We start from the raw sequence: 14,758 nt of genomic DNA, 5'->3' as shown, positions 1-14,758 counted from the left end.
ACAAAATGCGATCGATAGCCATGCCTCTGAATTCTGAATGTGTTGAGGAAAAGAGGCGAGCCTTTTGCGCCATTACCTATGCATGCCAGGGTGATATCATGGGTCTCGAACAATATGTATATGGATATTCCTCCTTTGTGAAAAGTACAGTGAGCTAAAAGCTATGGCTGTGGACTCTCACAGTGGGTAAAAACCACAGAACAGGTGTCCTTTCGAGAGAGGGGAGCCTGCTACCTTTTTTGAATTTTTGTAAGGAACTTGGGGTCGGTCACCCTAAGTTACCTGGGGGATCTCAGACATGGACCCCTTGCTCACTGTGCTCAGAGAGGCACAGCTCCACCTCACTTATGAGGCCCAACAAGGCTGAAACACATGTATGAGGTTGCTGTTGGTATTCAAAGGAGGTTTGGCTAGCATTTCGGTGCTGGACTGCCCTTGTGGGCAGGACAAAGACTGATATGCAAATGGATATTCCTCCTTTGTGAAAAGTACAGGGAGCTAAAAGCGATGGCTGCGGACTCTCACAGTAGGTAAAAACCACAGAACAGGTTATCATGCCATGTTTTTTTCCTGAGAGGGGTTCCTACTACCTTTTTTGCATTTATTTAAGGAATTTGGGATTGGTCACCCTGTGGTTGGAGATTCTAGATGCAAGGGCAACTCTTCAGGGGTCAGCACTGCCTCCTTAGCCTTCATCCCTGAGGGGAAAGTACAAATGGCTAGTGCCCACTTTCACCGACTAGCTGAAGAACCCTTTGTTGTTCAGGCCAGTATATCCTTAGTGTCCCTGGGTCTGTGCAAAAATCAGAATATGGATGTGTATAGCTCCATTAAAGATAACACCAAAGGGTATTATATGGACAGTGTTCTCCTGCCGTGAGAAACACTTGGGCAAGCAGAACACCTGTGGATGAAAGCTTTTTCAAGACTGAGGATGTGGCTAAGGCACCCAAAGGTCCTACTGATTTGCTGGAGGCCCTGTCCAAATAGTTCCAATTCTACCAGCTCTCATTCAGTGTAACAATATGACAGTGCTGATTCCTGTCAGTATTCAGAAGAAGGTGCCTGGGAGAGTCCTCTTGGGGGATGACTTAAAAACTCTAGAAGTGTTGTCCAGTACCCCCATGCCTCCCATTAAGAAGAAAAATGAACACACCAAATTGGCTAGAGAGGAAACTCTAAGAGACCACTCTGAGCATGTGGGACCCTCTACAGAGACCCCCACTGTAAGTCCTTTTGTTAGTAAATTAACCTCTAACCAAGGCAATCCTAAAGTCAGAATATAAGGGAAATGGGAGCCTCAACCATGCTCCATCATTGCCAATCCAATTGTAAAGTATTTGACCCACACTGGTTCTGAGGAAAAGGTGCATAGACAGATTGGACCCCTCTCTAGGCCTGTGAGAACTGGTAATTCTCAAAGCTGATTAAAAACCAGGAACAATAGGTCTAAGTCTGAACACCCCGAGACTGTTGGATCTTCTTTCGAAGACTGCAGTATAAATCCTAGTGTTAGGAGGGAAACTTCTAAGCTAGGTAAAATAAGATCTCAGAAGAAGTGTAAGCATGCACCCAGCTTGCCCACAACACCTCCAACCAAGATACCTGAGACCCACCTGATCTTGTGAGAGAGGTGGTGAGGAACCATGGAGGCCCTTCTATGTCTAAGGGATGTTTTCTAAGGACCCCTTGAAAAAGTGTATTGTAGGTTCAGTTGTTGTCACAACTTCTGAGCGACTGTTGGATCAGATCCCCTATACATTAAGTATGAGAGATGTACCTAACATGATTTGTAGGACATATACCTTACAAATGAAAACCAATGTTAAAAAGTTCCATAGCAAGGGTTACAAAAGTTTGCTCTTGTTCTCAGCAGGCAATTTAAGCAACTTGCAACAGTAGATCCATCCTGGTGAGGATTAGATCCTCCTGTCCCTTAGTCTGGGGTGGCGAGTGTTGGAAAGGTCTTTCTTGAGATTTACTCGGCTCACTAAACCAGGTTTGGTCCCTTTGTTAGTTTTGTCTTTGGCTGGGTCCAGTGTGTCTGGCAGGCCAGGAAGTGAGGGAGGTGCCCAAAGCTCCCTGTGCTTAATCACCTTGGTTACAGGAATGCACCCAAAGGTGATTGGCTAGCTGGCTGTCCTTGGAGGACTGCCGCCCTGCTGTGTGACAACTAGGCTGATGATTAATGGAAAAAACATGCATAAAAGGTGAGGTCTTTTGCTTGGAAGCCAGAGTCAACCACTAGATGAAGGAATCCAAAGAAGAACTTAGAAGGGACGCCTGCTGCAACTACTGGACCATTGGTTTGCCTGGTGAAGCCCTGCTGCAGTGCTGAAGCTCCTAAATCGCCTTGACTAGAGAAGCCCTTCAAAGATGACTTCTCCGCTTGGGTTGGTTGGACCAACTTACCCCAATACAGATTCATCTGGAAATTCCCTCAGAGCTGGCTGCATTTCCATTGCTGCTGCAGGAACTCATTGCTAGAGAGAGGAACACCAGAATCGACTGTGTCCTCTTTAAGTCAGACCCGAGCTCCAGGAAGATCTTCCGGACTCCCATGAAGCAGGACTGACCAAGCCTGAGTCAACAGAGTGCTGGAGCCCAAATTCGAGGAAAGCCCATAATGTATCCGACAACCTTGGTGGTGCTATTCGCAAGAAGTTGAAGCCGCAAAGTGCTGCCGATCTGAAGTTTGCCCATTGCTGCCGCCGACCTTCAATTCATAGTGCAGGAGTCCCCAAACATCCTCCCTCTTGTCCCCACAACTGAGGCCCAGGAACAACAGGATCTGCCATACTACACCTGGAACAGAAGCCGGCTGGAACCAATTTCTTCCGATTTAAGGTACTGTAAAACTAAGGGGTACTTACCTCTTGTTGAGTAGCCTTGTTGTGTCTCATTTGAGACTTGCCTTGGTTGCCATTGCAGAGTTGCTTTCAACTTTGCCCCTCACAAGTCTCCCAGCTTGTGGCCCAACAGTGATTTCATTTTCTACAAAGATTTCTAAAACAATGTGCAATACGTTTTACTTACCTTCAGAAAGTGCCTCAGCTCACCTACACTTTTGCACATTGGCTCTCCTGGCTCCCTGAAAGACTATTCTAACCTCTGAATTTGTGCTTTAACTATCCCTCCAAAAAGTCACACATTCTATAACTTGTGTAGCTGGGACATGGTTAATTTATTTTGCATTGGGGGGTTCAGAAGTACTTACCTGCTTAAGAATATGTGTTAATCATTATTTTATTCCCTAAACCATATCCTTTTGTCAACAAACTCAGTATTGCTCTAAATGTACCAGTGATATATTAATGTCCACAATGTCCTAGTTATTTAAGTCACCTCAGGGTGTAGGGAGTGTATGTGTGCCATCCCAAATGGGTATCTACTGGTTAATTGAGACGGAGAGTGTGTATTCTTGAAGTATATTCTAAAGTGTTACATATTTGCTGCCTAGAGAAGGCTTAATCAACTGACTGATACATTAATAAATAATTGTTTTATCATAAAATCTTGAGTGTAATCATTTATTTGAATACCCTTCACTGTGTGAACTCTATGTTGCAACCCTACAGCTCACATTTACCCCTCTTGAGATAAGCCTGGCTGCTCAGTCACTCTACCAACTTGTGTAGTACATGCTTATACCAAAGGCTGGGTTAACTATTGCCAAGAGGACAAGTCTGGTGCGGTCTCCCACAGGCTACTGCATACAATATTGCCTAACATTGAGTTCCTTTAAAGGATTACAGAACTCTGAGATTACTTGTAGTATCCCTTCAACACAGGGTAGGGAATATTTTATTAATTATAATACATTGCCATACAATGTCATCCCCTTTGATACCTGGCCTCTCACTTATTCTAATATACACATTTTTCCAGTGTCTGATACATATAATCAATGTAGAATCTGTTTGGATTACGAAATAAGTAAATAATAAGCAGCTTCTAACGTATTTCATAAACATAGTTCAAGTAGTTTAATACAATGCACCAAACACGTTTGTGTTATTTTTGCTTTCATATAAGCAATAACATGAATATTCTTGCTCTCATGTTTTAAATTCAGGAAGTGCACACAAAACATACTACCCAAAACACTTCCTCATCAGTTAAATGGTTGTACAGATTGTGATTTTAGACAAGAGGAATCTGTAAAGCCTATCATGACTTTTCTTAAGAGCTGCAGTGGCATCAGAATTTCTGCTCTGTTACGGTTCAAGCCGCAGGCATTGTGACATCACAACTGCACTTGATTACAGAGCAGTAGTGGTATCAACTTCTTATTACAGGTCAGACGTTATGTCAAAACTACATACTGTAATACTGGTATTGCATGCTTCCAGGTAGTGATATCGCCTCTCTCTGTGGCAATGACATATTTGACCTATCGTGACCGGCAATATCTGACCATCTTCTTAAACCAGAATAGCTTAACAAATTCAAAAGCATGTCTTCTGGAAAACCAGAGAAGGGAGTGTCATGTATGCAAATGCTTGATGAAATGAGACCAGTGAAATGTTATTCGAAAGATTGTATTGCTAAGGTTTGCACTTGAATGCCATTTGAATTTGTTTGTACAATTTACATTGCTCAAAAATAAATTCCTATTAAAAAAGAACATTTGTATGAAAGCAGAATGCATTGTATAGCAGTACTCTAGCTCCACTTCAATATATAAATTCCATTGAGATTGTATGAATTCCTGTTTTTATTTTTCTCTAAAACTTGCACAAAGGAAACGCCAGTTTGTTCAGCTCACAGTCAAGGAGATTCTTAAAGTCTCAGCCGTGCAAGAGGGCATGTTGACACTGCTGAAATCATCCAATTAATCATTCTTCAATATTGACATATTTTTTCATAGCAGAGAAAACCACAATGTTTCCATTATTTCCACCCTTGTTTGGAATGAACCTGGCAGAGGACTTCGATTTGATGGGCTTGGCTGGCATTAAATACTGCATCCTCTTCCAGAATCCTGAATTATTTGGCAGTGACTTATCTCCTTTCCACTTCACTTTTGCACTAGACTTCAATAGATCTAAAGACTCTGGCATGAAGGTGTAATTATCATCAATATTGTATTCAATCAATATTACTTTGAATTGTTTTTCCACCAGTGATTTGTAGAGTCCACTCTCTAGTTCATACATTGAATTATCAAGCGTGTAGTTCGGGCTCAAAACAATAATTAATCTTCTACTTTTATCAATAAATGAGTTGGTGTCTTCTGCAATAGCTGTAAAATAAAAAAAAACAGATTATTTAAAAACAAAACAAAACAGAATAGGTTAGATGGCTTTACAGGCGAGTACACTGTTACATGGTGGTGTGCAATTTTATACAATACCACTTCTGTACATACACATGTTTACTACCTAGCACTTCTTGAAGGATAATATGGATTTTAGCACAATAGTTTCCATTTCTCATGAGGGTAGGTAACCCTGCAAAACATAGAGTTCCTTGTGAGTTTCAGTAGGTGTCCTATGTATAAAGATGTGAGGACAACATAGAGGTAAGTGAACATTCATTTATTAAGTTCACACTGAAGGACTGCCGCATCTCTCCACCTTGACCAGTTCTCTAATGGTCAGTACCCTTGAAACAAAACATTCAGTTCAATGATGGAGTTCTTTGATGTCACAGACTGCTAAGGAGTCCAATGAGAACAAAGGGGAGACATGAACTCTGTGGGTTTATGAACTATGTACTATACTCACATAACTATTTACATTATAATGAAATTGAAGTGTGTGCACTACATAACACACTGTGTACACTAGAATGTGTCTGAGAAACAACTGTACAAAGGGATGCAGGGTTCCAACATAACATTTTAAGTTTTTCTTTCACATTAAGATCGTTTAGCAACACACTCTGTATTTCACACTGCCCCTCCCTCCAACTGCACCAAATTAACATAATCCTCCCACACTATTTTGGCACCAGAATACTGAGGTCAGTTTTCCTACTCCAAGTGGGAAGTTTGATTTTAACTTCATCACCTCTCCTTACCTTCAGCATCTTACACTCACGCTTCACATCTTACCATCTCTTAGACTCCTCACCCTTCACTCTAATTTTTTCTTGAATCCCCTTCATATCAATGTCCACCATTTTGGAGTGACTCAACCAACCTGGCACCAACAACATTTTGGGTTTGTGACCTTGCATTAGCTCAAACGGGGTGACATCAATAACTGAATGTGGGGTACTCCTGTACTGAAACCCTCTCCACAGTAATTCCCTCTGCCAATCTCCACCAACCTGAACTGACAAACGAGTACCAACCATAAGCGTTCTATTGAAACTTTCAACACATCCATTACACTGTAGGTGATACAGTGCCATCCTCTTATGCTTAATACCATTCTCCTCCATCCAACTTTGAAACCCTTTGGAAGTTAATTCTGAACCATTGTTGTTGGTTAAAATAGCCAGCCAACCTTATCTCCAAAAAATACCCTCAGGAAATGTGATCACATTTCAGGATGTAATATTTTTGATTACTCCCACCTCTGGCTACTGGTGAGTAGATCCATAACCACAATTACATAATAATCTTTGACACCTCGAAAATTCAATGGCTCCAATAAATCTATATCAATCACATCCCACGGCATCCTCTGTGCCTGTGGTATCACCATACAGGGACTTATCATCTGAAACACCTTGTTGCTGTTCTTACACTCTTCACACTCATTTATCCTTATCTCAATAAATCTGTCCATTCCCGGCCACGAAAGGCACATCCTTATGAGGGCCTTGGTCCTACCAATTCCCATATGCACACTCTGTCCAATGCCCATAACAGTTTCAGTCATACCCATTGGCAATAACAATCTTTGACCTCTACACACCAATCCATAAACCACTCCCAACTCATCCATGACTTTATTAAACTCTCTGATCTGCTCATTCAACCTTTGATTAACACCGCCATTCTATCTCCCTTGCATCATCCTCTTCACTTCTTGGTACAATCCATCGTCCTGGCAAGCATCTAGCCATTCCTTTTCTTGTAGGAACTCCTCCAACACAAAAATGTCCTTGACACCTCATCTGTTGCAGTATCAAGCCATTCATCCTGGACAAGTGGTCAGCTGGATAATGCATCTGCAAACACATTATCCTACGCTGCACATGCCCTACCACAGATTCAAGAACTTGTAACCTGGTAATCCATTAGAATTTCTAGAAACTCTGTCCAAAACTTTCCTGGGTTGGGGTCAGTTCGAGCGGTAATCTCCCTGCCATTCAAATACACTGTACATGTGGTTATTGCCCACAAAACTGCAAGAGCCTCTTGCTCAATAACTGAGTAAGGTCTCTCTACTTGCTTGAGTGCTCATGCAGCATGCATAATGGTATGTAATACTGCACCACCCTCTTGCATGAGCATACCCCTGGTCCAAAATCTGAGACATCAGTGTATACAATCGTGCATGCTTTTTCTCTGAATCCTTGCAACACCGGTGCCTTGGTGATGCCCTTCTTTACTTTCACTAACTCTTCCTCAAAGCTTTTGTTCCACTCAATCTCACACCTGTTCTTGTAAGTTTTCTCAAATTCACTGTTTTACTCGCCAGACCTTTGATGTATTTTGAATAATACTCAGTCATTCCCAAAAAGGATGATACCTCTGCCTTGTTTTCTGGTAATGACATCTCCATAATGGCCTCGACAGTGCTCAATTTGGGACAAACTCCATCTCCTGATATGCTATATCCCAAATAATCCACCTGTGCCCTACCAAACTTGCAATTTTATATAGTCAGGGTCAACCCCACACTCTCCATATTCTTCAACACTTGCTTCAATCTCATAGCATGCTGTTCCTTGATTTTCCCCCACACTAATATGTCATTCTGATAGAATTGTATGCCACTCACTCCACACAGAATGGTGTGCAGGACACATTTAAAAACACTGGCCGCTAATATCAGACCAAAAGTCTTCTTGACACACTTGAATAGACCCATATGGGTAATAAAGGTAAGGATATTGATAGTAAGCGTCGCCCAAAAAGGCAGTTAATCCCCCTCAATGAGAGACAATAAAGGATATACCCCAGGAGGGAATGAAACCAGGAACAAGTGCGGTTGAAATTAAAAGGTTTTATCTAAATCAATATAAGACATGCAAAGGACTGCAAACTCCGAGAGCGCTCTGTCTGACAATAGCAAAGACAGTCAGTTATATTACAATTAAACGTCATGCATGAGCTAACCTATAGGGGCCACATAGTCTTGGGGATTGGATGGCGACATCTAGCTACTATGTTGTCTATACGCTCGGTGCTCCATGATTGGCGGGGATCCACGTGGTGGCATCACAAAGTGCTTGGGTCACCTGGGCTCGTCGGGGTGGAGCTCCAGGGCACTGGCTGTCAACAGAGATTCCCCACTGTGGTTAGAGAAACTTGCCCTTGTGACCTTTCATACACATTCATCACACACACCTATGCCAGGTTGTTATGTAAAACTTCTAACACATCAATCTAATACCTGTGTGTGGACACAAGAAAGCAGTATGCAATAAGAGGTTTCCTCCATACATCATTGTAAAGTTGTCATTAACAAAGGGTCCAGTCTCATGGGTCCAGGTGTCTTATCAGGGGGCACGGGTCAAGCTACCTTCATTATTTTATCCTGTTAGATGCAGTAAATGATGGCTCTGGGGGATGTTTGCACAAGGACGGATAACTGTCTTAGTGGTCTGTTGAATTTGTGGTGAACTGGAATACCATTAGGTCAGAGGGGGCATATAGCTGGCACCTCAAAAGGCGGCGGGATTTAGAACCGGGTAGCTCGTAATTCACGTGGCCTGGCCATGGCAGTACACAGTGGTTGTATGGCGGCCTCTGACATGGGGGAGGTAAATAATTGAAGCGGGTCCAACAGGAATGTGGGGAGGTGAATCTGTGCTGTTCGAACACCAGCAAGCCCCTGCGTGCCTTGGCGGGTGGAGGGGGAGATGGCATTGTAACTGTGTGCCAGTCTCTATTCACTGGGCTGCACAAATACTATTAGAGAGGACAGATGTTAGGGCTGGGGGCATTAGATAAGTTACATATTTCTGCCGTTTCCATGTGCTTACATTACTTGGTTCATAACAATGGAGGTTTTTCATTGGCACATACATTACATAACGTTAGTCGGTCTTATGCTTGCAATTCATGAGAAAGGTGAATATATAACAAACGTGAGGTAGTATCAGGTTGGGTTACATACTTGGGAGCAAGAAAGCAATGTGCTGATTTAACATTTCGGTTACATTAAGGACTGGCTCAATGCCCTAGGTGGCTTACATGCAATACAACATATTTCATCACATCATACACAAGTATTTTATATATTGCTTTTCCATAACCCTTTGTTACAATAGCAGCAAAACATTAGTTGGTACAAAGCAGATTTTCAAGTGGTCGTACACTGGGCCTTAGAACATGAAGGTGTCTCGGTGGAGGGTGGGGGTCACCTCGCTTTAATATGAGTGACTTGCATTATATGTTTTAACACTTTTTAACACACATCCTTTAGCAGCATGGATAAGACTGAGAGACTCAAGAGTTTAGCATATATGGTTAACACTTCATCTGGGAGAGCAAGGCTGGGGGTCATGAGCAGCATATATCACAAGCGCGGGGGGTTAGGCGCAGGGTCATGGTATACTTGATAGGGACGACTTTTGTTCTTTCCCAGACCTCAACTGCAAGTCCGGTCACACCTAGGGCAATGATGTACTGCGGAAGGTAAATGATACAGTGTTTGTTCTGTTACTTTTTCGCGTCTAGTTGCTCGTGAGAATTGGCCTTCAGCGGATCTGCCATGGAGGGAGGAAGGGGGGGAGTGCAGGACATCTGTGCGTGGTCAAATGGGGGCAGAGCTGCAGCGTTTGTACGCAGGCTGTTCTACTGGGGCCTGGATTCAGTGTGCTCAAAATGGAGTCTTGGTGTGTTATAAAATGGTGTCTATGTTATGCTACACTACGGGCCGTGCAGCCTCACGTGTCGATCTGCAGCCACCCTGCCTCCCGGGCCCAGGTGCATGGGGGGCTGCCGACGAGTCCTGAGCCTCACGTAGTTGGGCAATGTGAGGGAGGGGGGTCCTAAAGACCTGTCCTCCCATACAATATCATAAGAATCAGGATGCATTCTTATCTGGTTATAGGCAGATTTGAGATCTAGCAAAGAGTACACTTTGGAATCATTGAAATCTGTAATCATCTCATCAATTCTTGATAAAGGAAACCTCTCTGTTACTGTGTTTTTGTTGACTTGTCTGGGGTCTATACACAACTGTATTGCACCATTGGATTTCTTCACAATCACAATCAGGCTCAACCATTCCGAAGCTTCTGATCGCTCAATGATGCCCTCCTTGAGCATTCTCTCAATCTCTAATTCAAGATAATTTTTGCATGCCAATGGAACAGACCTGAGTTTATCAACAAGTGCCACAGAAGCTTTGTTAAGCTTGATTTTATGAATGAGCCCTTTCGGACACCCAACACCACTTCTGAACACATCAAGAGCCCACTTAGCCACCTCGTTTTCAACAGACACATCATGTTCAACTTCCAATCTACCTTTGGGTTTTGACACAACCAAATTACATCATTATACACTTGTTCTTTTCCATTGGGGTCCAATTTCATTCCATAATCAGCCTGGCAGCTCCAGAACAATAAGTTACACCCCACACTTGTCACATATATCTTACTTATAGTGGTATAACCTTTGAATGACAGCTTGGCATCCAATTCACCAACAATGATCATGGGTTTCTCACCATATGCATTTGCTTTCACATTGGCCTCCTTTAACACACACTTAGGCAAACTTTCCTCCCATGACTTTTTACTGAGCAAGGTGTAGTCCACACCACTGTCAACTAGCATTTCAATCGCCACTCTATTCACATAAATCAAGGTTCTGGATTTATTCATCTTCATTTCACAAATGGCATCCACTACATGTACCACATCTATTCCATCATATACATGTGGGACGACATCAACATCTTCTTCTATAATTCCTACACTCCCACTCCAGAACTGACAGCACTTGAACAAATGTCCTTTTCTACCACAGCACCTACATTCTACAAAGATTGTTGTGGATTCTCTGTCTCTTGCAAAGTGTTCACCACTTCGACATCTATAACATCATTTAAAAGATCGAGAGCCTCCAACACCACCAGTCAGTTCTCCCCAGTTGTTTTGGAAGACTCTCCCCCTCACCTTGTTTCTCCAGTCAGTGTCTTTGTCTCTTTCTCTGCTTCGTCAGTCAACCTCATTGTCTCTGACAGTGTTTTCCCTTTTGCCAAACGCTATGACCAGTGGTCTATCTTTGTTTACCATACTCGTCTCACTCTGTTTCATCCCTTTCTTGGCATTGTGCACAACAGTTCTATTCTCGTTTGCCAGTTCTTTGATGCAGAAAGCCGTATGCTCCACATTCTTTGCTATCTCCACAGTCCTGTCTTAGTCTGGACCCTTCTCTTTCCAAAACTCTTCACACACCTTATCCTCAGAACATTTGATCATGAACTGATCTCTCAGTTGTTCTACCCGACAACATGGTTTAAATTGACGGCTAATCCCCACAAAGCGGTGAGGAACTCTTCAATGCTCTCTCCTTTCTTTTGTTCTGGTACCTTGCAAGGATTGTGTTTTCTTTGGCTTCATAATGCCAATACAATTTCAAGATGCTCAATTCAAATGGGGGTCAAAGTTAATCCTTCCTCTAGTATCGGCTCTGGCAATCTTTTCAACACTTCTTGACCTCCATGACCCAGACAATTGTATAAAAGAACATATTTCCTTTCCATGGAATAATTTGGGCCAAAGACGGAAAAAAGAAAGTTAAAAATATCTTTTTTTTTAACGATTCCACCTGATAACAGGTTATCCACAACCTTGCGGCAAAAATAGCGCTTGGCCAGGTTTGTTCACCATGTCTTCTCTCAGTGTATATTATCAGGTGTCTCTTGCTGCAATAATTAATTTGTTCTGTTTAAAGTATACTGTGTTGATGAGCACACAGGTTTAGTGCTTTATTCCATCTCTTTTTAAGGAAGGAAAACAAGTATAAAGGTATGTATTGTTGTAGATGTTAAATTAAAACGTGTGGTTAGGTCTACTTTTCTGTTTATTCAATTTTACTTTTTACTTACTTTTTTACTGAGACGAGGAGGAGTGTGTGTCGCTGAGCACTGTTTACAGTCACGCATTGCCCGGAACCCTGTGGCTATGGCAACCATCAAGTAAGCAATATGATGACCACGTTTTCTGCGCGCAGTGGTCCTTTCCTCTACACGGCGTGTGGGATTACGAGCTGCCTGATTGATGTGCTCTACTTTTTCCCTGAGCGCGTGCCAGTGCCTAACCTCCTTTAGAATCCAAAATAAGGTGCCACCCAGGATCCTTGTGACTTGCCCACACTCCAGCAACGTGGGCACGTGAGTCTTGTTGATCCTTGTGTCTACAGCACCTGCATCATTCACAGAGGTGCACTGTGATTTCGGGTTGCTCACTGTGTCAAACAGGAGGGGCCAATCTCTCCACTGTGCCTCACCTCACTTGTTGTGGGGGCCGACCATCCTCTGTTCAGTGCACTACAACTACTGCCTCACTGGAGTAACGTCACCAGCAGTAGTTCTATGATTCCCAAGATGTGGGTTCACTTCGCTGCCTTTCTTTGTTGCAGTCCAGGCCCTCATCCAGGGCCTGGACTGCAACAGGCCCTCAGCTCCAATACAAATATGCAAGGACAACATAGAGGTAAGTAAACATACATTTATTAGGTTCCCACTAAATGGACTGCAGCCTCTCCCCACCTTGACCAGTTCTCTAACTGCCAGAACCCATTATGAGTATCCCGGTCCAGTAACAACTGTGCCGGTAAGCTACCGGCACTGTTGTTACCGGACCAGCATACTCCGAGTTCTGCGAGCGGGTGCCTTTCCACCCACCAGGTCTGGGGCAAAACGGCACCCGCTCGCAGACCTTGATGGATGTACCGGCACTGTTGCACACAGTGCCGGTGCATCCATCCTCACCATTCCATTCCCCTATCAGACTCAATCGGAATGGGGAGTATTCTTTCCGGCTCCTGGCTATGGGGAATTACCGGGACCGCCAGGGCTTTAATGTCCTGGTAATTCCCCATTGCCAGGCTATTCTTTACCGGCACGGCTAGCGCCAGGATCGTAATGAGGCCCATTCTCTTCAATGATGGAGTTCTTTGCTGTCACAGGCTGCTCAGGATTCCAAGGAGAAAACAGGGGAAACATGAACACTGTAGGTTTATGAACTATGTACAATAATCTCATAACTATGTACATTATAATCAAATCAAGCTGTGTACACCACATAACACACTGTGTACACTACCTAGCACTATGCACTTTTTAAGTTTATAGAGAAGCTAGTCAGTTGATTAGGCACACCAGTATGAAACAACTCTGAGAACACAGAGCAGGTCTATAAGGCTTACACTACCCTCTTCCACAAGGCATTTCAGTGATGGCTGATGAAGACATTGGCCCTCACTACAACTCTGGCGGCAGTCGTGCCCTTATTAAGGGCACGGCTGCCGCCAGAGTTGTTTTTTTTCCAGCATCCGCGAATGGGCAATAACCAGGTCATGCCGGGTTTGGCGGACCCAGTAATTGCCCATTCGCGGGTGCCGTTATGGCCGGCCTCCCGATCCCCATTCTGCTGCATAGGGCAGAATGGGGGTCGGGAGCATGGTTGCACCTGCACCCTTAATAACGGTGGCGGTGCAATCATGAGTTCTCTTCGCGGGTGCCGGTATGCACACCTGGTCAGACCAGGCGTGCAGTCCGGCTCCCGCAAGCAGAACTCATAGTGTGGTGGAGAGGTAACAACGGCGCCGGTAGCACTACCGGCACTGTTGTTGCCTTTCCACCACACTCATAATGAGGCCCATTGTTACATTTGTTTAGCGCATTGGACATTAGGAAGCCCACAATGTAGTGAACAGCATGTGGTAATGTATCAGTAACAGTCAATGTACCTTAACTCCCAAGAGATGATCAGTGAAACCATTGGCTAAAAGATGTAGTCTATGCTAAGGTAAACATACATTCTAACTTCAACCTAAATGTAGCTCAAACCAATCAATAATAAAAAAAAGATAATGTTTCCCCATGCAGACCTTTGGACATTAAACTATGCAATATTGAAACTTCTATGGCCTCTAGCACAATTGAACACCATACACATTTACGATTAACTGCAAGATAATGCTATCTCCTTTTGTCCCAGTAATTAAAAGGGTTTGCTATTTTGGCATCCCTGGCCATAGCACAAATAGTGGTATAAATGTCCTAATTGAAATGCATTTATTAACCCTTATCAAAATAGATGCATACAGCCTCATTACAAGTTTGGTGTTTGCTCAGTGGTGAATCCACTGAGATGCCACCAAAAAGTGTTACCGTTAACACCATTTGGTCCGGCTGAAAAAACCTCAGATTACAAGTGGTGATAGGTGGTGTAAATCCCCATTAAATGGAGTTCATAGGGCTCCAGGGCGCATACTGCCGATTCTTGCTGGAGATTTTTCCTCTGCCTTACCACATAATTCGTAGTTGGGTGGTGTGGTAATTCGGCAGTAACAGTATTACCACTGCATTACCAACGTTTTTTACTGCACTGCCAAATCATAATGAGGACCATAAAATGAAATGATAGGTAACTATTTAAATCTCCATAAAAT

At 43.3% G+C, this 14,758-nt stretch overlaps 1 protein-coding gene across 4 annotated transcripts in view; it reads right to left on the bottom strand.

Annotated features, from left to right (window-relative positions):
* Positions 1 to 3,785: 3,785 nt before the first annotated feature.
* LOC138526330 (interleukin-18 receptor 1-like) overlaps positions 3,786 to 14,758 on the bottom strand; it is a 756,409-nt gene continuing 745,436 nt past the window's right edge. For all 4 annotated transcript variants that reach the window (XM_069636931.1, XM_069636933.1, XM_069636934.1 and 1 more), the window contains one exon: positions 3,786 to 5,245. In XM_069636931.1, the coding sequence (XP_069493032.1) occupies positions 4,839 to 5,245 (407 nt within the window). In that variant the 3' untranslated portion in view covers positions 3,786 to 4,838. The remainder of the gene's footprint in view (positions 5,246 to 14,758) is intronic.

This window comes from Ambystoma mexicanum, chromosome 7p, assembly GCF_040938575.1.
Source record: "Ambystoma mexicanum isolate Mex_15411 chromosome 7p, UKY_AmexF1_1, whole genome shotgun sequence".
In the NCBI taxonomy this organism is placed as follows: domain Eukaryota; kingdom Metazoa; phylum Chordata; class Amphibia; order Caudata; family Ambystomatidae; genus Ambystoma; species Ambystoma mexicanum.
The sequence above is the reverse complement of the archived record's forward strand: the minus strand, read 5'-3'. Positions and strand labels throughout refer to the sequence as shown.